General features: G+C 47.1%; 1 protein-coding gene across 17 annotated transcripts in view; it reads right to left on the bottom strand.

The window, feature by feature from the left end:
* The window catches only part of GRIN2A (glutamate ionotropic receptor NMDA type subunit 2A), a 596,378-nt gene that overhangs the window by 506,964 nt on the left and 66,265 nt on the right, over positions 1-23,149 (bottom strand). For 14 of the 17 annotated variants that reach the window (XR_014840818.1, XR_014840817.1, XR_014840816.1 and 11 more), the window contains exons 1-3: positions 20,486-21,329; positions 19,709-19,899; positions 17,835-18,266 (exon numbers count right to left, since the gene is read on the bottom strand). Coding sequence is in view for 4 of the 17 variants with exons in the window: in XM_021086652.2 (XP_020942311.2) it covers positions 17,835-18,248 (414 nt within the window). In the remaining 13 variants the exon portion in view is untranslated. Of the gene's footprint in view, positions 1-17,834; positions 18,267-19,708; positions 19,900-20,485; positions 21,330-23,149 lie in introns of those variants that run through there. The other 3 variants (XR_014840820.1, XR_014840821.1, XM_085017620.1) reach the window with 1 other exon arrangement.

Genomic DNA, 23,149 nt, shown 5'->3' with positions numbered 1-23,149 from the left:
AGTTAAAACTTGATCTTGACGTATTTTGGAGAAATGCTCACATTAACAGAAAGCAGATGCACCCTTTCATATATGCAATGGGGACTTGATGGATAGCAGAGGCCAATCCACTCCGTGCTCTGTGATAACCTATATGGGGATGGACATCATATATGCACAGCTTAATCACTTGGCTGTAGAGCCGAAATGAACACAGCACTGTAAATCAACTATACTTTAATAAAATTATTTAAAAAAAAACAACAGAAAGCTCACTATGAATTCATTCTTCCTCTTTTCTCTTCCCCAAATACCCTAAATTTCTTGACTCTTTTTTTCCCACCCAGGTCCAAGAATGATGGGGAAACTCTGACGGCACAGAATTTGGCATTGGCACATTCATTGTTCAGACAACTCCCCGTAAGGCCATGTGTGAGTGACATGAATCATCCCTCTCAAAAGAATATTAAGCGCCTCTGTGCACAAGTGTCTGCGCCTTTTGCAATCTGCTCCATGCCCTTCCTCAATCTGCCAGTGCACTCCTCAGCTGCCAGGGAAGCCAACAGAAAGTATTAACCGCCTGGCACACAAAGTTCTGCTTGGGCTTGACAGCAGCCCCCAACCAGGAGAACAGATTCCACTGGATGCAGGAACATCAACCAACACTTGTCTATTTAGAGCTTCGAGGTGTTTTGAAATGGGGGGGGCGAGGGGGGGGCAAAGTGTAGTGAAGACTTTACTTAGTAAGCACCTACTGTGTAGACAGTGTTATGCAGTGAGCAGACCTCACCACCCCAGAGCCAGGGTTCTCGACGGGGGAACACTGAACAGTCTGGAAACATCTGGGGTTATCACAACTGGGGCTGCAGGCGTACTCCTAGAATCTACTGGGGGAAGCAGGGAGGCTGCTAAACACCCTGCAGAGTGCAGAACAGCTCCTACAACAAGGGATTAACCAGCCAGCATGTCAGTAACGCCCACACTGAGAAACCGTGCCTGAAAGCCAAATTGGACCTGAGTTCAAATCCCAGCTCTACCACTTACCACCTCTGTGAATTCAGACACATACCTTAAGTTCTCTGGGTCTCAGTTCCTTCATCTGTAAAATGGGGATGATAATGAAACCTACCTCACTGTGCTGTTGTGAGGATGAGAAACTATCTGGGCTACAGCAGTGTGAGCACAGCATGTTATACTTTATGTGCCAAGCAAGGAAGGTGCTATACACTTTTCACAGATAACAACTGATTTTTTTTTTTTTTGGTCTTTTTGAGGGCCGCACCCAAGGCATATGGAGATTCCCAGGCTAGGGGTCTAATCAGAGCTGTTGCTGCCGGCCTACACCACAGCCACAGCAACGCCAGATCCAAACTGTATCTGCACCCTACACCACAGCTCATGGCAAGAGCGGATCCTTAACCCACTGAGCGAGGCCAGGGATCAAACCCGCAACCTCATGGTTCCTAGTTCCACTGTGCCACACCGGGAAATCCGAGGTAACAACTGATTTTCACAACAACCTTGCAAGATTGATATTACCATTAACCCATGTTGTAGGTAAGGGGGCTGAAGCTTAGGATGGTTAAGTGACTTTCACAAGGACACAGAGCTAGCAAGTTGAGGAGCCAGGTTTTGAGCTGTCTGGATTAGAAGCACATGCTCTCCCAGGATTCTCAAACAGAGGCAAGCACAGCTCAGCAGCACACACATGCAGAGAATAAATACAGCAGCACTTCCTACATCACTTTCTCCTGACTCCTTGGAAAAGGGGGAAACTGACACATGTATCTGATGAGTCTTTTAAAAATTATTTGGGCTTTAATAGCATCATAGTTACCTGAGGAGATGGGCTGCATAATCTGTGTGAATCTCCAAGATAAAGCACAGGAAGGCCACCTGGGGCATTGCCCGCCCTCCAGTTTATCAGACTCTCCACCCCTTCCCCCTTATTGGTTCTCTACAGCTTCTGGAACAAATGACCATGCACTGAGTGGCTTCAAGCAACACAAACTTGTTCTCTTGCAGCTCCAGAGGTCCAATGTCTGAAGTGGGTCTTACTGGACTAAAATCAAAGTATCAGACTGCTGGGGCCCTTCTCTAGGATTGAGAGGGAGATCTATTTCTGGGGTTTCCCAGATGCTAAAGGCTTCCTACATTCCTTGGTTCATGGCCTCTGCCTCCATCTTCAAAGGAAATCACCCCAACCTCTCTCCTATCATCCTATCTCCTCTGACTCTCACCCTGCCTCCCTCATATAAAGATCCTTACAATTATGTTGGACCCACAAGCTAATCCAGAAGAATATCCTACCTGAAGATCCTTAGCTCAATCATGTTTGCAAAGTCCCCTTTGCCATAAAAGGTCAGGTATTCACAGGTCCCTGGGATTAGGATGTGTTGGGTTGGGGAGGGGGGAGGGGGGGCATTATTCTGTCCACCACACTCCCTAAGGCTATGGGAATCAAAATCACTAAAGTCCTAGAAGTGTTCTAGGAAGGATTCCAAGACAAGGACTGGGCTCCTCAATGCAGGGGCCCCGCTGCCTGATCAGAAACCTCACATGATCCCACTAAGGCACATCCATGGCCATCTCCTGAAAGCTGACCTTTCACAAAGCTCATTTAGGCTCTGGAGTAGTTCCAACAGGTTACAAGATTATTTCTATGCTTCTGCAAGCAAGCACATCACACCCCAAAACCAGTGACGGAAACAGACCCTTTCATTCAATACCACTGAAAACAGGAGTTGCCTGGGAGTGTCTTGCCCTGGGAGACAAGAAGCGAGAGGGTGGAGCTGGAAGCCTAAGCTGCCTTCAGGCCACTACTGCCTCTTATCCCGAGAGGGAGGTGGGCTTGTGGAACACAGGTGGAACATTAATCACAGGAGAGAAGGGAAGAGCACTGGGCTCGGACACAAAAGTAGAAGAAAGCACATGTCTACTCCACATTTTAGAAGAAGAAACTTTGAAATGTATTCATCCCCACATCCCCCATTCAGTGCGTGGCTGACACATGGCAGAGGAGACAGCAGTCCTCCTTCCTGTCCTGGAAAACCACTGCACATGCTTTGGCATAAAAGATGTAAGAGATCTCACTAATACTGTAGTATGATATCTAGCTGACACACACAGGTACAACAAAGCTGGTTATTAAAATACTGAGATGTCTGAGTTTCTACTACAGCCTTCAGGGTATTCAAGTCCCTCTGCCAGGCAGCCCCTCCCTCAAGAGCCCCTCCCCTACCCCCCCCACCGCTTTCCCATAATCAGCTACTAAAGGATTAATGCCTGGTATATCTGGAGCTCCAGAATCTTATGAAGGGGGTGTCTGCTCTGATTCATCACTGATTGTCCAAGTCCATTTAGGCTGCTGCAACAAAAATACCAGTCTGGGTGGCTTATAAACAACAGATATTTATTTCTCACATCTCTGGAGGCTAGAAGTCCAAGATCAAGGCATGAGCAGATTCAGGTCTTCAGAAGGAGGTGATGGAGATCTCTGGAGGGTCTTTTTGGTTTGTTTTCTGGGATGGCTTTTTTTTTTTTTTTTTTTTTGTCTGTGTCCATGGCATAAAAAAGTTCCTGGGCCAGGAATCAAACTCCTTGTTATCACAGCAGTCATAACGCCAGATCCTTAAATTCTAGGCCAGCAGGAAACTCCTCTGGGGTCTCTGATATAAGGGCACTAATCCCATTCATGAGGGGTCCACCCTTATGACCTAATCACTTCCCAAAAGCCCCACCTCCCAATACTATCACATGGGGGGTGAGGTTTCAACATACAAATTTTGTAGGGATGCAAACATTCAGTTCCTAACAGTGATTGTGCTGTACTTGTGGTTAAATATTTACAAGGGTCCTCACATCTCTTAGTATCAACCCTAAATCCCTCTTACTCTCATCTAAAATTCACTTCACAGCCCCCATCCCCGCCATGGAAACAGGGAACAGCTATTCCCTCCCACTCATGCGCTATCTTTTTCAGAGTGTAGGGCAGTTACTGTCACATCCTTACTCTGCCTTCAATTTTCTAGAGAGAGGAACAAACCAGGGCTTCGCCTCCCCACTGTTCACCACAAAACCTGTGACAAGAGCACATCTCCAGCCCGCTAGGACGTGGTTCTGTACCTCGCCTCCTGGCAAATCAGAATAGTCAAGTCCTACAAAATGATTTTCTGCTGGGAAATTTTACATTTTAAAGCCATTCTTGAAGCAGCACTGATACAGATACACCGGTTGAGCAATGTCTGGTGACTAAGAATGAATAATCATAGAACTTCCTGCCAGGCTTCAAAATATTTATTATTTTTTAGAAATTCAAATTATTTCACTGTATTTTATGTTGGGATTCATCATTTTTTGAGGTTTTCCATTTACACAGTGAGGAATATCAAAGAGGTTAAGAGGGGTAGCACCTAGGGAATATAAAAGTATTGATGTGACTAAATTAAAATATATTCTACAGCAGATGCCATAAAAGAGATGCAAATTAAAACAATGAGATAACATTTTCATTCAGCCAATTAGAAATTTTTTTGTTTCAAATGCTGGCCAGAGCTGAGCAATAGAGGTAATTTAACCATAGCTACTGGAAATGTCCAGTATCTCTGGGAACCAATTAGCAGTAAAGGACTGTTCAAAAAAAATAAATAACCACAGCTAATATAAAAGTAATTTAATGAATGCCCACTTCAGGGGATTTGCAGGAAACAGAGAGTATAAAGAAAATAAAAATCACCTTTGATCTCATCATCCACAAACAAGCTGCTATTAACATTTTGCTCTATGTCTTTCTAGTCTTTTTTCTATACCTTATAAACAAATATCCCTTAAAGTATACACGTGGATTATGTAACATCACATATAGCTTTTAATTTACTTAATACTGTATCATGTAATTGGAATTAGCATTACAAATTATTTGTAAGCATTTTTATCTGCTGCATTTTCTTCTCTATGGCTACATCATGATTTACTTGATAACTGAGATTTCTTCATATTTGTTGCTATTAAAAAACAACACCCCTGTGAACAGTTTTACAAGAACAGTTTGTCACCATGTGTGGTGAGGAATATTAACTGGACTTATTGTGGTGTTCATTTTGCAAATATACAAATATCAAATCATGACATTGTTCACCTGAAACTAACATAATGTTATGTCAATCATGCTTGAATTTTTTAAAAAAAGAGAAGAGTAAAAAAGGGACCAAAAAAAAAAAAAAAAAAAAAAAAGCCAACAACTACCAGTTAACCAAGGCAAAACCCCACAGCAATGAACTCAAGTGCAATTTGACCATAAAGCTCAGGTTTTCACCCAGACCTGCCATTTTCAAAATCCCATGGATGGAAGCCATACCCTTCAGATAGCACCTGAGCCACAGCAAGCATGTCGTTTTCTACAGCTCATGCCCTGTTCCCACGGTTCTGGCTCAGTTCACCCAAGTCAACCAAGCCTACATTTCCTGAGCCCCACAAATGGCTTTGTAACAATACACCTGGAAAATAATGGTTGTTTTCTTTTCAGCCCTAGGACTACAGACATACCAGCCAATATGGATTTCAAATGCTACTCACTCTTCCTGGCCAGAAAGTCCTAAAGTGGAAGAGACAAGATAAAGCAGGAGACATTCGGCCACTTGTGACAATGGAATAGAAATTGGCAAGGAGCTCATTGTTTTGAATGTGAAAACTGCCATCCAGAGGAAAACTCAGGAGCTATCAAAGCATCACCGGAGCCTGGCAGCCTGGCTGAGGAACATGCAGAGAGGAAGAAGCAGCCCCCTCCACTCTGAGGCTCATCTTCCTCCTCAGCAACCTACAGGTTAGACACGTGGGCCGAGGGCCTCTTCTGGACAGAGAGTTCTTGACTCTAATTCTAGCTCACAGCCCTCTAGGGCTGACGGACCACGAACCCCACCGCCAGACCTCTGAATGAAGTGCCCTTCTCTGTATCCCCACAGCCCCCAAACTGTCCTGATCATTGACGCACCACTTCAGACTTTAACCCCAAGTCTCCTCCAACTTGATGCTCCGTTACATCGAAGCAAATGATTTGATCACAGATATACCTACAGAACATTTGGGCCCAGGTTTACAGGCTCAAAAAAATGTTTGAAAAATGAACATGTTCAAAAACCAGTAAGTAAATCAATTCCAAGGAGCCTATGAATGGGTTTCAGAGGGTCTGTCCTCCCCTGAAGTTGCACATAATATTGAATGCATGCTCATGAATATGCATTCCTCTGGGGGCGGGGCCCATAACTCTCATTAGCATATAAAGTGATCACAACTCCCCCAGATCACTCCAAATTACCTTAAATTCCTTAGGTGAGTATGTGGGCCTAGCTTTGAGGTGCCAGTGATTTTTCAGAAGTCACCTTATTGGAGGTGAGTTTTAATTTTGTTTGGGGAAAACAGGCCCAGTTGGAGACCAATGGAAAATGATTAACCTCTTTCAAGTCAGTGAGATTTAAAAGAGGAAAAAGATCCTTGTAACATACCAACTTCAGCAAAAATTGCAAAGGGAAACAAACTACCATTCAAATTAACATTTTTCCTCTTTGAAAGGTAACACGGTCACCTCCATGGAGAGAAAAGGACATCTGAGGCTCTGCTGTGCATTAATTAAGCAAATATTCTTTTTCAGAATGCTGCATTGTATTATTTGTTTTTTTTTTTAACTCCGCACATGAATATCTATTTCTAATAAATAAATAATTGAAAGAAAACACATCCGTTTCTACACATGGAAAGTTGTACGTTTTGAATGGAAAGACAAAGCATTTGGAAGGAATTTGGAGGGTTTTTTTCCCCCCCTTGGGAGATGTGAGGGGAAAACAGAGGAAGCAGATGAACAACGGAATAGTACCCAGAGCAGTTTCTGCCACAAGCAAATGTTCAGAACACAGGAGAGCACAACAGACAAAAAAGGATAATTTCACAACTGAACAATCAGAGAGGGATCTGGCTATCTCTTTAGGATATAAAAGTCTTACCAGAGTGGTATGTGCAAAAACACGTATGTAAGTACACTTTAATAAGTAATTATGATTAACTGAATGCAATGGCCCAAACTTCCCTTTCCGAGATCATTGGCAATTATTCTAGACATCATCCTCTGTGGAAGTGCTTCTTAGCCAAAAACATTTCCACTGGTACATATGACGCCAGCTGACCTACTTATGTTTATATTTATATTTGTGTGTGTGAGTTGATATATACATAGGTTTTCTGCTTTTCTAATATCATCTACCCTTCAGGACGATGTCAAGTCCTTTGGGGATTTGAGGTGAGGATGCAAGCATCTTAAATTCTTCCCCATGCCTGGCAAATTTATACTGCATTACTCACACACTTACAGAAAGTGAGGATGTTGGTTTGCAGCCAAAGCCAAAGGCCTCAAGTGCCAGGATTTGTGGATTTAAAAAACAGCAACAACAACAACAACAACATCAAAACACTCAAGGATTTGTGAGGTGCAGAGTCCTAGAGTTAAAAAGGACCTCAGAGGTGACCAATCTAATCTCATCAACGTGAGTCTGGCTCTCTTTCCTGTTCCTAACAGATGGGCCATCAGTGTTGGCTTGGTCAGGTCCAATAGAAGGATTAGTCTATGAAACATCATGGTCTTCTATCAGAGACCTAAATGCCAAAGATTATACCTCATAACAGCCTTATAATTGCATCCTCTGGCCTCAGTTCTACCCCCAGAATAGCAACAACGACAATAAAATTAAGACTACACCTTCGACCCGACCTTGTAAGAGCTCCTGGGGTATGTAAACACATCTCCCATATCCTGTCTGAGATTTCTCTTCTCCAGGCTGAACTCTCCTAAATAATTCTTACAAGACTCTCACCATGCATCATTTAGATATTATATAATCCATCCTGAAGGCTCTTCCTCTGGACACACTGAAGTTTTTCAATATTCATGTTCAAATATTACCCCCCAGGAGTTCCAGCTGTGGCTCAGAGGAAACCACTCTGACTAGCATCCATGAGGATGCAAGTTCCATCCCTGGCCTCACTCGATGGGTTAGGGATACGAGCTGTGGTGTAGGTCGAGGATGCGACTCGGATCTGGTGTGGCTGCGACTCCTATTCGACCCCTAGCCTGAGAACCTCCATATGCCGAGGATGTGGCCCTAAAAAGACAAAAAGAAAGAAGGGAAGGAAGGAAGAAAGAAAAAAGGAAAACAAGTATGACCCCCCAGAACTAGGGGGTAAGTCTACAGATAATGATGTCCCTGTTGCTGGAGACAACATCAGGGTACCAGTTAGCCTCGCTTTCTCCACCTCTGCACACAGAAGCAAGTTTTGCTCCAGTGACAATTATCCATTCTTGGAGAAGAATTTTGCTTACTATCCTCTATGAGTGATGTTCAAGGGGCAGCACATGACCCAGTTATGGCCAATGAACTGTCAGAGGAAGTCTGCTCTACTGAAAGAACAGAGCCTAGAAGGAAGCTTCTTTTCTCTTTCTTTTCTTCCTTTGTGAATGCTGGCATGAGAAGATGTGATGACTGGAACAGAAGTAGCGTCTTCTGACCAAGACAAACCAACAGCTGAGGAAGGCAAAGTACAGGAATGGAAACTGAGCCCTCGATGGGTAACTGAAATACTAAACCAGATATAGAGTGCCTTGTTAAACAATAAAGCTCAGGGTCTTATGGTTTGAGACAACAGTGGTCAAATATTCTACTTGGAGCTGAAGGAAAAACAGAAAAGGTATGATGGAAACATCAGAGTTCCTGTCATGGCTCAATGGGTAATGAACCTGACTAACATCCATGAGGACGCAGGTTCAATGCCTGGCCTTGCTCAGTGGGTTAAGGATCTAGCGTTGCTGTGAGCTGTGGCATAGGCCAGCAGCTACAGCTCCAATTCGATCCCTAGCCTGGGAACCTCCATATGCCTTGGGTGTGGACCTAAAAGAAAAGAGAAAGGAAGGAAGAAAGAAAGAAATATAACCTCTCTTGATTTGAACATTATATTACTAGAAATGTGGCCTTTACTTTTTTAAGAGCCCTGTCACTCCTTGGGACCTGCTGAGCATCTGGTCAATGCCAAACAAGTAAGCAAATGAACAAAAACCCTGTGGTTGAGGATCACAATTTCAAATGCTTGCAGAGACCATGCAGTTAACATAAATGTGTGAATTTGGCAAGATGTGAGATAACAGAGAGCAAGGAGGGCTACGGAAATTGAAAATGCATGCCTCATTCAAAGACATTAAAATTCAAGCCATTTTAAAATACTGTGCTGGTGAAATAAAATACTAATTCACCTATGAGCCAGATTCAGCAGGCAGCCCACAGGTTCATAACCATTAACAAAATTCAATCTCGAGTGAGTTGGAAAGCCACATCCTCCTTTTTCAGCAAGAGTGTATATTCACCTTAAATTCTTCAGTGCAGTCTATGGTATGGGTTCATCATTTCAATCTGGAAAGACAGTTTTGAATTTTAATTCTAATACCTTAACCATTTCAGTTAGGGCAACCAGACTATAAACATCAAAATCTAATGCCCCTCTTGAATCTAAGCCCCTTCCCTAAACCAACTGGATTCCCAATCATTAACTTGAAAGATAATAAAATAAGATCATAAGGATTCTTATTTTTTTTTTTTTGTCTTTTGTCCTTTTTAGGGCCACACCCGTGGCATATGGAGGTTCCCAGGCTAGAGGTCTAATTGGAGCTGTTGCTGTCAGCCTATGCCAGAGCCCCAGCAATGCCAGATCCGAGCCACGTCTGAGACCCCACCACAGTTCACAGCAATGCCGGATCCTTAACCCGATAAGCGAGACCAGGAATCGAACCCTCAACCTCATAGTTCCTAGTCGGAGTCATTTCCACTGCATCATGACGGGAACTCCTCACAGGGATTCTTTAATCAAGTATCTTTGGGGCTGCCAGGGTCCTTGGGCTTTCAGACCTACTTAATCCTTGGCAGAAAGAAAAATGAGAAACTATCTATGTCCATCCTTGAAAGCCCCAAGCCCAGTGCAAACATGTGTTCCAACGGGTGGAGCTATTCACCGTAAAGATCACTGAGACCGTCTCCTCTTACAGTCACCTTGATACGGGCCACATCGAATCTTCAGTTTGCCAGGATAAAGCTCCTAGCAATTCCTAAGAATGCAAAGGGAGCTTCCGGTTGTCCCAGTTAAGAAAATATGAATCATTTCATGTTGGACTTCCCAGTTCTAAGAGTTTATGGGATTCATTCCCAGCTTCTTGCAGGGCATATCTTCATATCACCCCATCACCCTAATGATATTATAATAACTCTTCTGGTTATTAAAAAGTACATGTACTTTTGTACTTTATTTTATTTTATTTTTTGTCTTTTTGCTATTTCTTGGGCCGCTCCCGCGGCACATAGAGGTTCCCAGGCCAGGAGTCCAATCGGAGCTGTAGCCGCTGGCCTATGCCACAGCCACAGCAACGCGGGATCCGAGCCGCGTCTGCAACCTACACCACAGCTCACGGCAACGCCAGATCCTTAACCCACTGAGCAAGGGCAGGGACCGACCCCGAAACCTCATGGTTCCTAGTCGGATTCGTTAACCACTGCGCCACGACGGGAACTCCTACTTTTGTACTTTAAAAAGTACAAAATACAGACACAAAACAATAGTATTCCTGTAAGGACTTATTATGAGCCAAACACTAAGCTACATACTTGATCCATTACCTCATTTAAATTTCACAGCACTAGGAAGCAGGTACTGTTATTGGCCCCACTTTAAAGATTAAGACACTGAGGCTCAGAGACACTGAGGCACTTCGCGATGATCTCCAGCATCTGAATGTAAACCCAGACATTCTAATTCAACGTCCAACTGATTAACCATGCTGTCATGACATTTTTTAAAAGATGAAAACAGCCATGAATCTACCACCCGAAGATAACCACTGCTCACATTTTGGTATGTTTCTCGCCAGTCTTTTCTTGAAGGTGATAACATTTTCAGAGCTGGAAAGAGCCTTAGACATAATGTCACCCTAAACTCTCATTTCACAGAAGGAAAAGCTGAGGTTCAGAAAGCGGAAGAGCCTTTCTCAAGGTCACACCGCTCTTTGGAAATGAATTTAGGTCCTCAGACTCTTTGTCCAACGTATTCTGGAGTCTTCTGACTTGAGTTGGTTGGGAGTGGCTTCCTGGAGGACTGTGTTGAGGTTTTGAGGTCTGTGGCCAAAAAAGGACAAAAGGCTAGGATAGATTAGCAATGGTGGCCATGAACATAGCAGTGTGGCCAAGTACACACCCAGAACTTGCCACCTCCCAAGGAGCAGTCCTGGGAGAGAAAGAGAATGCCCAGGAAAGGCTCTTAGCAAAGGACAGCTACTTTCTCTACCTCCATCAGGGGTCTCCAAACCCAGTGCCTTCAGGACCAAGTCCATAACCTAAATGAGTCAAGTGGGTGAGCTGGAGAATGAAGAAAGGAAAAAGAACCTGCCCCATCTAAGGGGGGGAGGGACCCTATTCATCTCCTGCCAGCTATTACCACAGGGAGAAGCAGACCCACGTTACAAGGCCTTCCAATTTTTCCAAAGAAGCATGAAATTTGGATTTTTTTTTAATGTGATATCACCTACCTTTAAAATGTGGGCAACTACTTCAAATTTAAGTAATCAAAAGGGAAATGCAGAACAAACCAAACACACGAGTTAATAACATTATAACCATTCCTTTTCATGATGGCCTTATCAGAAGCCACCAACTCTCTATCACAAACCAAGATTTTCTGCTCTCTCGCTCTCATTTCTCTCCTGCTCCCCCTCCCCCTTCCTCGAGAAGCATTTTCCAGCTGAGGCTACCAAAGAAGAACCTCCCAACCCTACCAGACCACATCTATTAAGGGTCCAAGTGATTGCCAGTGACACCCCCACCCCACCCCGCCAGGGCCATGTGGAAGAGTCAGTCATGCCTCTTGGGGTGACACCCGTTGCTCTCGATGACATTTGCGAGGAGGAGTGGATGACTGCTTCTGACAAGCCTTACAGAAAAGGCTAAACATGGGCTCCCCACTCTCAGGAACTACCTGGTGCCTTCATATCAGGAACTGAGTGGGCTCCCCCAACATTCAGATGAGTGTGTCTGCCTTTTCCATGAGCTGTGTCTAATGGGAAGGCCTGTCACTCACACCCAGGCTCGGAGCTGCCAGGTTCTACCGCCTGCAGATGAGCTGTTGCTCCGCAGTGCTACACTTTGATAGGGAACCCCCCCCCCAGTTTCTGATAATCCCCAGGATGGCTAGTGATTATCTGCCCACCAGAGAGGACAGGAAACTGGGCACGCACCTAGGAAACAGCCATCACTGAGGAACAAACACCGCATGGAAAGCCCTGACCCACGGCATGCTGTTCTTCCAGCAACCGTAGCAAGCCAGCATCAAAACCAATGACTTGATTCATTCAATCACCAGATATTCACCAAGAAATAAATGCAAAGGGCAAAATCAGTGCAAGGTGCCAAAAAGAACATACATGGGGACTAGAAATTAACCTTACTAAAGGTGAGAAAAAATAGAATAGTTCAAATAATCGTGGTATAAACAGAATACTCTGCAGCCACTCAAAATCATGTTTGAGAAGTCTATTTAATAATAAGGGAAAATTCCAAGAATACATAATCAGTTGGAAAAAAAAATAAAAGCAGGTTGCGGAATATAACTGGGTCAAAATCAGAGTGAACACACTCAATAACCTCCCTCTTCTGCTCCTCAGACATAGAATTTATAGATAAATCTTTAGATACTCTAAAATTTACATAGTAGTGTTCAGAAATAAGGGAATCACAGATCAGAAATAGAAAGGATTCCCTAAAAATAAATGAATCAAAAGATGGGACACTACAATTTCAAGCAGCAACTGAAGTCGCATGGTCCTTGGAGGAATGGGTCTGCTATAAGCCACAAGAGCAGAGGTCCCAACACTCCCCCAAGGGGTAAGCAGCACCCAGAATCATGTTGCCAGTTGTGAATGGAAATGAACAGCTACACCATCCACCATAAGTCGTGGCCAAAAGCAAGCCCCTGTACATGTCAAGGAGCCAAAGTGAAATCACCTACGTAAAACTAGAAACCAAGCCTGCACCACACAGTGAATAGAGTAGAAAGAGAACTCTGAGCTGAGCTGTTGACAGGAGCGCTGGTTTAAAACACACACACTTACATACAGAGGGCAGAAGAAACCATAAAATTGCCTTGAAAATAAGTTCACAAAAAAAAATTAGAGAATATACGAGGATATCCAATGATCAGACTCTACAAAAGGGAAGAATTCATAATATCGGAAGAAACAAAGATGCTAGGGCACTTTGAGAAAGACTTCATGACAAGTATGTTTTAAAGCCTCAGAGGGATCAAGGAAGGATTTATATCCACCAAATGAGAAGAGTTTCTCATTAAAAAAAACAAAAAGGCAGGAAAGTATGAAAAGGGACCAATTATATATCTTAGAAATAAAGTGAACCATTTCTGAGATGTAAAACTTGACAGGTAACAAACCAGGCAAAATAACAGACCAGACACAAATTAAAAGAGCTGGTTAACTGAGATATAGAATGCAGGAAACACAGCACAGGGGGATAGAGAACTTTAAAAAAAATGTTTAAGATACATGGAGAATTGATTGAGAAATTAGATATGGAGAGAAAAGAGGGAATGTGGAGAGGAACCACCCAATAGATAACGGCTGAGACTTTTTTTTTTTTTTTTTTTTTTTTTTGTCTTTCTGCCTTTTCTAGGGCCGCTCCCTCGGCATATGGAGGTCCCCAGGCTAGGGGTCTAATCAGAGCTGTAGCTGCCGGCCTACACCACAGCCACAGCAACAAGGAATCTGAGCCGCGTCTGTGACCTCCACCACGGCTCACGGCAACGCCAGATCCTTGACCCACTGAGCGAGGCCAGGGATCGAACCCGCAACCTCATGGTTCCTAGTCAGATTCGTTAACCACTGAGCCACGACAGGAACTCCCAACAGCTGAGGCTTTTCCAAAATTAAAGGAAAAAAATGGATCTAAGAAAGCCCACAGGATACAAAGTACAATAAATAAAATAGCACACACAGTACAATCCTGAACTTAAAACTAAATACACAGATCTTAAAAGGAAATAGATCCAAGTGTGCACAATGCTTACTCCTGGTGATTTAAAGCGAGATTTTTATTTTCTCCTTTAAACTTTGATATACTTTCTAAGTGCTCTACGATGGAGACATTATTTTCATAAACTGTCTGTGGAGAACGAATATCTATTTCAAATATACATACATGCACAGACTTTTTTTAAAAAAAAAAAATCTGTCCTCAAGGAACTTACATTCCAGGAGAGGAGATGAGGTGTGTACAGAAATAATCTATACAGCAAAACCCACATGGCAAGGGACATGGATAGATGTAGCTAAAATGTAAGCACTGCTTTTTCCCCCATGGAGCAGTTAGGAATAAGGGGGAAAGGAGGAGGAAAAGGTGAGGACACTGAATGGAAACAGAAAGGTCTGGTACTTATGCTTGATTTCCTAGGGGTTGTTACTAAGACCAAACTGAATTTCATTAGGAGGGGATCAAAATAGGCACACCAAGATGAAATTATATCTTTATCTACAGCAAGCATTATTTGCACCTCTAAATCAATTATGTTTCAAGACCACCCCCTGATAAAGCAAAAAATAGCAGCTCCATTGTCAATTAAATTAAACCACAAAAACCTGCCACTTAGCACATTTCAATTATCGCAAAGCTTTGTTCTTTTTTTTCAAGGGTCAAGAAGACTGAAGAAAAAGTAGAAGTTGGGAGGAAGGGCCCAATTTAACTGATAATCCAATTAACTCCTATTCTTAGCCACAGGGACACCATCCTGTTACCAGTTTAGAAGTACAAGCAACACAGGTACCCTCTGGGCTTTATCAAAAGACCACTACCTTAAGGCAGGGTGAGGGTGGATGGGAGGGGGCAGAGAGGCCTTTGGGTTTGGGGAGATTCAGACTGTGGCCATAACACCATTGGCACGCCCCAACAAACAAGGTAGAATGTTGGGCAATGCCCACAACTGCTTCTTCAGAGCCAAATGAACTGCACTCAGCATTCAGCTCCACAAGAAACAGGTGGCAAAGGCACACGCCAACTCCATGTGTTACTAATGGGAGGGCTATTCACGTCTTAGCCAATCTCCTTTTTTAACATAACCAGGTTTCTCAAAATACCACCTTTAGCCCAACTCCTCTCCACGTCATCTGCACATCCCACACAGGGGACTCAACATATACCCCACTGCTATCCAGCTGACTTCTCTAATCCCTTGCCATCAAGACCAACTCGGAAAGCTCCCTGCAATAATGAGGCGTATCCAATTCCTTTCACCATTTTTGAGTCAATGGGCCTTTTCATTCCTCTCCTCTCCATCCCTTCGCAAATCTCTCTCTAAACGTGACTTCTCTGAAAATGTCCTTTTTCATCTTTCTATTGCCATTTCATGTTTCCCTTTTCTCCTTTACCCTTAAGTGCAGTCCCACTCTTGTCCAATCCCTATAAAGTAGTTTCTTTCCATAGGAGGGGAAGGTGCTCCTGCCCATTCCCCCTGGACTTCTGAAAACTCCCCCCCTTTTTTTTTTTTTTTTTTGTCTTTTTGCTATTTCTTGGGCCGCTCCCGCGGCACATGGAGGTTCCCAGGCTAGGGGTCCAATCGGAGCTATAGCCACCGGCCTACGCCAGAACCACAGCAACGTGGGATCCGAGCCACGTCTGCAACCTACACCACAGCTCACGGCAACGCCGGATCGTTAACCCACTGAGCAAGGGCAGGGACCGAACCCGCAACCTCATGGTTCCTAGTCGGATTCGTTAACCACTGAGCCACGACGGGAACTCCCTGAAAACTCCCTTCTGAATAACCCCTTCAAAGGAGGAGCAGCTGCCACTTTAGCAAATCAGAGCCTGACCTGGACAGGATCCCTGCATATGAAGGGGCCGCTAACCCACTTCTCTTCCAGCTTCTTTGCCTACAGGTAAGTCAGGTAAGAGCCAGAGCCCCACACCTACCAGCTCAGACCTCCCAGCCGAAGCTTCCAGCCACTTTCCAGTTTGGCCTTTACTGTTATTTCTCCATTGATCACTCGGGGCCCTAGTCAATGCAGAAATTTCACTTTCAATATGGCCACTATTTTTGTGTGTATGTATTTGCTCCTTTGGTCAAAACTTCAGAAGGGAGAAGGAATCAGTGGTAATATTTAGATCCTAAAATCACACGCCAAAACCTGCTGGAATATACCGTTCTCCTTTTTCATGCCTTCATCAGAAAACAGAGGACCCGACAACCAGAGATCTGGTTCCATCACACACCAGGTGGTCTCAACTAAGTCTTTAGTTGCCCTATGCCTCAGCCTCTTCATCTGGAAGTTACAGGAAACTCCAGCAGACTCTAATGTCCTTGTCAGTTCTGAAATGGCCACGCATCAGTGGCAGTACACAGCTGTTCCCTACTTTTTTCATCCCAAAAAGAAGCTCCCCCAAACTGAGAGGTGGTTGGGAAAATACTCAGCCACACAGGAATTCTGCTAGGCTGCAAACCATTGAAAATGAATGTTTAATAAGATACTGCATCAGTTGTGTACTTCAGCTGAATGTGCTGCAGCCCAGGAGACCTGAAAGAATTAATACGGTTCCCAAAGGAGCTGGTGGGAATTGCTGAGGCAGGAGCAGAATCTGATTTGATGAATGTAGAAGTGCTTTGAGAGCCTCAGAAGAAAAGTGCTATGACAAATGTCTGCTCGCTCCATTAGGATGTTCCCTGCTATCTAAGGAACACGCTCCAAGAAGGTCTCAGGGCTGAGGACCACAGCGCACAGTACACTCACCCTTCCCTCCCTACCTGCCCCTGCCCAGTTCTCTCCTGGGGCTGAGACAGAAGCACAGTGCACCTGCAACACCAATCCTCCCCTTTTTCTCATTCTCCACTTTTTTTTTCCTTTACAACCTCCACTTCTGCACAGATCTCAAACCAGGCCCTCATAATATCTCACTCAAATCTTCAAATCTCTCTTCTCTGCACCAACACTCCCAAATGGTCCACAGAAAGACCCTCCCTCTCATTCGAAGCCAAGAGATTTGAACACAACCTCCTTCATTCTGACACCCTCCAACTCTGTTACCAAAACCCAACCTTGGGAGCCCACCCATTCATCTAAGGGTCTGGGAGCCCTTGTCAGTCCCACCCAAGGAACATATAAGGAAAATGCCAGGCCCTCCATGCTCTGGGTCTGCAGCCAGTTCTCTCTGCTCACAGCCACTCCCTGGAGAGACACAGTTCTGTGTGCCGGTAGCCCAGAGCTTCTCAAACTTTCCATCCCTCTTCCACTTATTGTAGAGAGTCTGTGGAATCTTGACGTTTTTCTGCCCTTTCGTGCTTCACCTAAAAACTTTGCATTTTATCCCATGACATTCCCACTTTTAATCCTTTAAAAAGTTTTAGCTGCTTACCATGATGGGGGAAAAAATGGACATTCTCCACAAAACGATCAGGTAAAATTAATATTATTAGCATTAAAATTAATATTAATATTGCTTCAAGTGCCCCCAGGCTCTCCTCTGTGCACTACTTGGAAATCTCCAAGCATCCCACCACCCCATGCTACTTCTGTGTTTCCTGAGTTCTTCCTGACACACTCAAGGTGCCTCTGAACCAAAGCGAAAAGCATTTCCATTCAAGCCCAAGATGGAGAGGCAGGACCTGGTTCTCACCAGGGTCTGTGGCCACAAACCCCTTTTCGACCAAGACAGATGCCAGAGGCTCTGGAATATGACCGGTGCAAACTCGGGTCCTGGCAGCCCATCACCTTCCGGCCTTACCTTGTCAGCCATAATCATAGATGCACCCCCGTGGATGCCCAGGATGGGGATGAAAGTCTGTGAGGAGATAAAATCCAACATCTGGGCCACGGCCTCCTGGTCAGTGTCGTCCCCAAACACCAGGCCGTGGATGCGTGCCCCTGACATGAGGTCACACACGTGCGTGATGAGGCTCTTGGGGTCCGTGCGGTTCATCAGCAGTGCTACCACATTCACGTCCAGGGGCAGCCCCGACGCCTGCTCGGGGCCCCAGAGGTTTCGTAGCTCACGCTCCGTCACGTCGTGGCTGTGACCCAGCAGCACTGCGATGTTCAGCGCCGGGGGACCCTTCTCCGCCGCCGCGCCCTGCGCCGGACCGCGCCAGACCAGAAGGGCCGGCAGCACCAGCAGGGTCCAACAGCCCAGTCTGCCCATAGTCGCCACTTACGGTCCCTGCAAGATGGAGAGGAAGAGTCAGGACCGCGGTGTTCGAGGATTCTAGACAAAAGGGATTACCAACCCAGCCCCTTACTCTAGGAGCCAGGTATGGAACCCATGCCCAGCGAGAGTTGCTGGAGTCACTGATTCCATTCCCCATTCCAGACGCCGTCCACATCCCGCGACCCATCTCCAGATCTATCCACAACGACAATCCGAGCTAATTCTCCATCCCTGTCCCCAAATCCATCTTCACATTCAGCCTCCTCCTCATCCCGAGACTCCAGCCTCCTCTCCATCTCCGGCTCTACCCACATCTCCCACCGCATCCCCGAAGTTAGCTTTGGACCACTGCCCCTGAGCGTAGGAGCACAGAACAACCCTCCACCCACCCCTGCCAGTGCAGACCCAGTTACGGACCCCGCTTCCTGCTCACAGGGAGCAAACTGAGAACCCGCTCAGGAGTGCGGAGGCGGCAGAGACTGTGCATCCCTGCTCCCGCGCTAAGCTAGTTGACTGACCCCGCCCCCTGCGAACCCGCTGGGTTTCGCACCCACCTGCCTCTACTTGACACCCGCTGCAGACCCCGCACCTCTCCTGCGGGGTACACCCCAAGCACATGAGAGTGAGGACGCTTGCTTGTGCGCCCCAGGATCCAGGGTACCTGGGGGGGAACTTAGAGTCCGCCCTACCTCGCGCAGAGGAGCGGTGAATTGATTTTCACTCAGCTGCAAGCAGTCCTAGGACCCGCCCCCTATACGAGCGCGCGTGCAAACACACGCGCGCGCACACACACACACAATCTCTCACGCATGCCATGTGCAATGCAGAATTCCGGAGAAGAGGCACGTCCCCCCGCGGGCCGACACGTGGGAGCTGGCAAAGAACGTGCGTGGGGTGGGGGAGAGAAGCAGGGAAGGTGGGCTCCCAAGAAGCTGACCGAGGTGAACTGTACAGCGCTCCCCCCCTCTACCCCAGGCTTTTCACTTCAGGTTCTGTTACCAAGTCTTAGGTGCACGTCAGCAGTGGGCTGCTCACCCTCACAGGCACGCGCGCATTTCTGCGCACAGCCGCAGGCCGCAAAGAAGCCCAAGGCCATCCCGAGTCCGCACACGTTCTCAGGCGGTGCACACACATGTAGCAGGCCAGGTGCACAGAGCCCCTGCCTGCAAATATCTGCACAGTTGGGCGCGCGAGCACTGGCGCGCGCCCCTTGGGCCCGGCGCTGCTGGAACCAAGGGAAGTTGGGGCGAACTTGCACCTGCCTCGACGCTCTTCGGCAGAGCTCTGCGGAGCGCGGAGCCGCAGCGCCCCCTGGTGCTCATCCCGCGCCTCGCTACCGATGCTCCCTCTCCCGCTTTCTCTCTCCCTCTCCCCAGATCCTTCTCCAGCTCTCCCTCTGGTCGAGTCTTTCTTCTCCCCGGTCCGCCGAGCCCAAGTCTCCCGCTGGGTCGTACCTGTAGCCGGAGAAGGTCGAGGATGCAGTGGGGCGCGCTGCGCGCACGAGCATCTCGGCCGCCTCAGCAGCCACCGGGTTTAGCAGGTTCCCGCATGCTGCGGCCCCCGCGCGCTCCCCTGGCTGTCCCGCGCTGTCCGCATCGCCCCCACGGGGGGCGGCTATCCCAGCCGGAGGCTCTGCAGCAGGGCTCTACCAGGGCGGAGAAGAGACGGAGAGGCAGGGTCAGCCCACGGGTGGGGGGAGGAGAACAAGGGTATAGACTGCAGTCTGCAATGCTCACAGCCCCCTTGTGCGCACGGGGGCTCGACCGGAGATGGGGATCTGAGGTTCCATGCTCGAAACGCCCCCTGTGCGGATCCTAAGACCCTGTGGCCGAAATAGAACTCCACCCCGGGGCGCACAGGAGAACCGGAGCCCCAGGTTGGCCACCCTCGAGAAGCTAACAGGGTACCTCCACCCTCACCCCCTGCCACCTCCCCGGCGCCGGCTGCTGGGAGTTGTGCGGCCAGAAGCTGCTAAGCAAGGGGGGTAGGGAGAGAAAAAGGAGGGAAGGGGGGTTGAGGAGGAGGGGGGGAGCTGGCTGAGTTTGCGATGTGCTGGCACAGGAGAGGGGGAGGGAAGGACTCCGCTCCCGTGGTCCCGGATCCCCGAGGGAGGTGAGATTTTTCCCACGCAACGACCCTCTAGCGGTCCTGCCGCCCCCTCCTATCAAGGCCTCCCACCGTCCTCTTCCCAAAGGGGCCTCCCAGGCCCCGCGTCCCGCGCCAGCACTCACCGCAGCCTCTCTCCACATAGTTCTCAGCAGTGGCCGCCCCTGGTCATCTCCAGGGCTGATGGCTGCGGCCGCGACTGTCAGCGCTCACCCGGCCCCATGCTCCGGCTAAGGCTTCGGCGCCTCCCTCCAAGAGCCTGAGCTCGGCTTCCTGCCCGACTCCGGACAGCAGCTGCCCGATCCTCTGAGCGCGCCCAAGAGCCCTCTCCGCAGCCCAGGCTCCAAGCTGATGTGTGTGTGAGAGCGAGTGTGTGTGTGAGTGAATGTGGGAGCGCGCGCGCGCGTGTGGCCGGGGATCCCCGCGGTCCCCGGCCGAGAGAGGCGCGGGTGGGGGAAGGCAGCTCCCTCCAGTCCTTAGCTGCGGGGCCAGCCCCGCGCCGGGCGTTCAGCTCCCCACTTCCCAGTGGGAGTCCAGAGAGCTCCTGGCTACCCTGTTCACAGCACCGGCAAAACCTGGCTCCCGAGGCGTGCTTCTGCGGTCGCCTCGGAGGAAGAGGAGGAAAGCAGGGGCGCCCCCACGCCAACTTGGGGACTTGTTCTCAGTCGGCTAGACGCAGTAGCCCCCGCGAAAGCCGTAAAGGCTTGGAGCATCAGCGGGTGGAAGAGTCTTTCGTCCGCAGCCGCCCTCCCCGGAGGCGGGCCGAGGCAGACCCCCGCAGTCCCTCGGCGGCGGCGCGGAGCGCGGCCACCCGCTCCCGGAGCGCACCGCGGCGATAAGGCCAGGATAGGTGGCTGGCTGGCGGCGGGGGCGCCTGCGGCGGCGCGCGCCGCTGTCCGTCGTGCTGAAACCACGCTCTCCGCCCGCTCCCGGGCGTCTGGTGCGGCTGAGGAATCAATTATTCAGATCTCCGCTACCGCTTCCTCCTCCCCCAGTGCCTCGCGCTGGGTGCAGCAATCCCCCCTCCACGCACAGGCGCGCTGACACACACACACATACACACACACACACTCCACAGAATCTGTTCCCTGTGCCACCCCCGAACAGGAACCCACTCCTCTGATGTCAGGGAGCCAGAATCCTAAAACTAAAGACATCTCTACATCCTCACTTGCTTCTTTCTTGTTTTCTAAGTTATACCAAACAAAAGTCGCCCTGAGGCTGCCACTTTTAAGCTACCAGCAGAAGCAAGCCAAAAGCATGGGACTGCCTGGGTGTGTGGGGCCTGGTTGGCTTGAATTTTGGCAACTGGGCATGAAAAGCATTGTCAAGGAAGGACCTTTGCTCCCTTCACACTCAGGTGTACCTCTCCTTTCAATACTCCTATCTGCTTTTCTCTCTCAGGCCCTAGAAGGAAAGAGGCCTTCAATTGTAATGGGTTTTGCAATCAAAGTTCTAACCAGGCATCCTGCACTTAATCACCTGATGCCACTTTGGGGCCCATTATTGATCATCCTTTACCAATTGCTAATCTGGAAAATGGGAGGACAGTAAAAAAGATCAACTTCTCAGAGTTATTTTGAAAATAACCTTTGTAAAAGAAAAAAAAAAAGCCTGGTAAAAGAACCTCTAAGGTCCAGCACACAGTAGGTGCTCAATAAACTACAAGGGGGCCCGGGAGGGAAGGGACTCCTTCCAGGAATGTAGATGCAGCTACTAAAATGGAGACAGTAAGGAAGTACAATTCCTGGAGACCTATTTGTTTATTATTAAGCCGGTAGTTGTATGTTGAGTTCTCTAGAGTTTAATCATCTCGAAGATAGAGAGAGCATGGGAGAAATTCTGGAGGGTAAATGAGAACGAGGAGCTGCGTTGTACACAGCAGAGAATAGGGAAATGTCCAATTTCTTGGGCCTGTAACTGGGCTAAGCTGAGTTAGGCCCATCCCACAGGTGAAGATCATTTCTTGGACTCTGGCATAGTCCCCTAATTTGGGGACTTACAGGAAGGTTAGGCTTTTTCTATTTAAATGAGGTATAAATTATACACAATAAAATGCATATCTCTTAAGGATTCAGCTTAAGTTTTGAGGTTGTATGCATCTGTGTAAACCATCACCCAAAACAAGATACAGAATATTTTCATCACCTCCCTCCAAAGTGCCCTTAAGGTCCCTTTGTTGTTCGTTCCACTTCCTCCCAGGAGAAATCACAATTATGATTTCTTACATCATGTACTAGCTTTGCTTATTTTCGAACTTCATATAAATGGGATTCTAAACAGTATGTTTTTTGGTGACTGACTTTTTTTCACTTTAATGTTTGGAAAATGTTACATTCTGCAGTGAGATCCTGCTGTATCACACAGGGAACTATATCTAGTCACTTGTGATGGAGCATGATGGAGAATAATGTGAGAAAAAAATGTATATATGTATGTGGGACTGGGTTACTTTGCCATACAGTAGAAAATAGAACACTGTAAACCAACTATAATGGAAAAAAAACAAAAATCATTAAAAAAAGAAAATGTTACATCCTGCTGCATGTAACAACAGCATTTCCCTTTTTATTGCTGAGTAGCTTCCATTGTATGAACACTCCACACTTTGTGTATCCAGTCTATTGATGGACATGTGGGTTGCTATATGTGCAGTTTTTAAAAACACTGATGCCTGCACCCACTTTATATCTTCTACATCAGAATCTCTAGGGATGGGCCAAGCATTTTTTTTTTTAATTCTACAGATGATTCTAATACTCTCCTGGTTAACAACCACTGTGTTTTCC

Source organism: Sus scrofa, chromosome 3 (assembly GCF_054392235.1).
Source record: "Sus scrofa isolate SSC_HxYL_T2T_F1_AM1 chromosome 3, Sscrofa_HxYL_maternal_Yorkshire_Landrace_v2.0, whole genome shotgun sequence".
NCBI classification, from domain to species: Eukaryota; Metazoa; Chordata; class Mammalia; order Artiodactyla; family Suidae; genus Sus; species Sus scrofa.
This window is presented reverse-complemented; position numbering and strand designations above follow the sequence as displayed.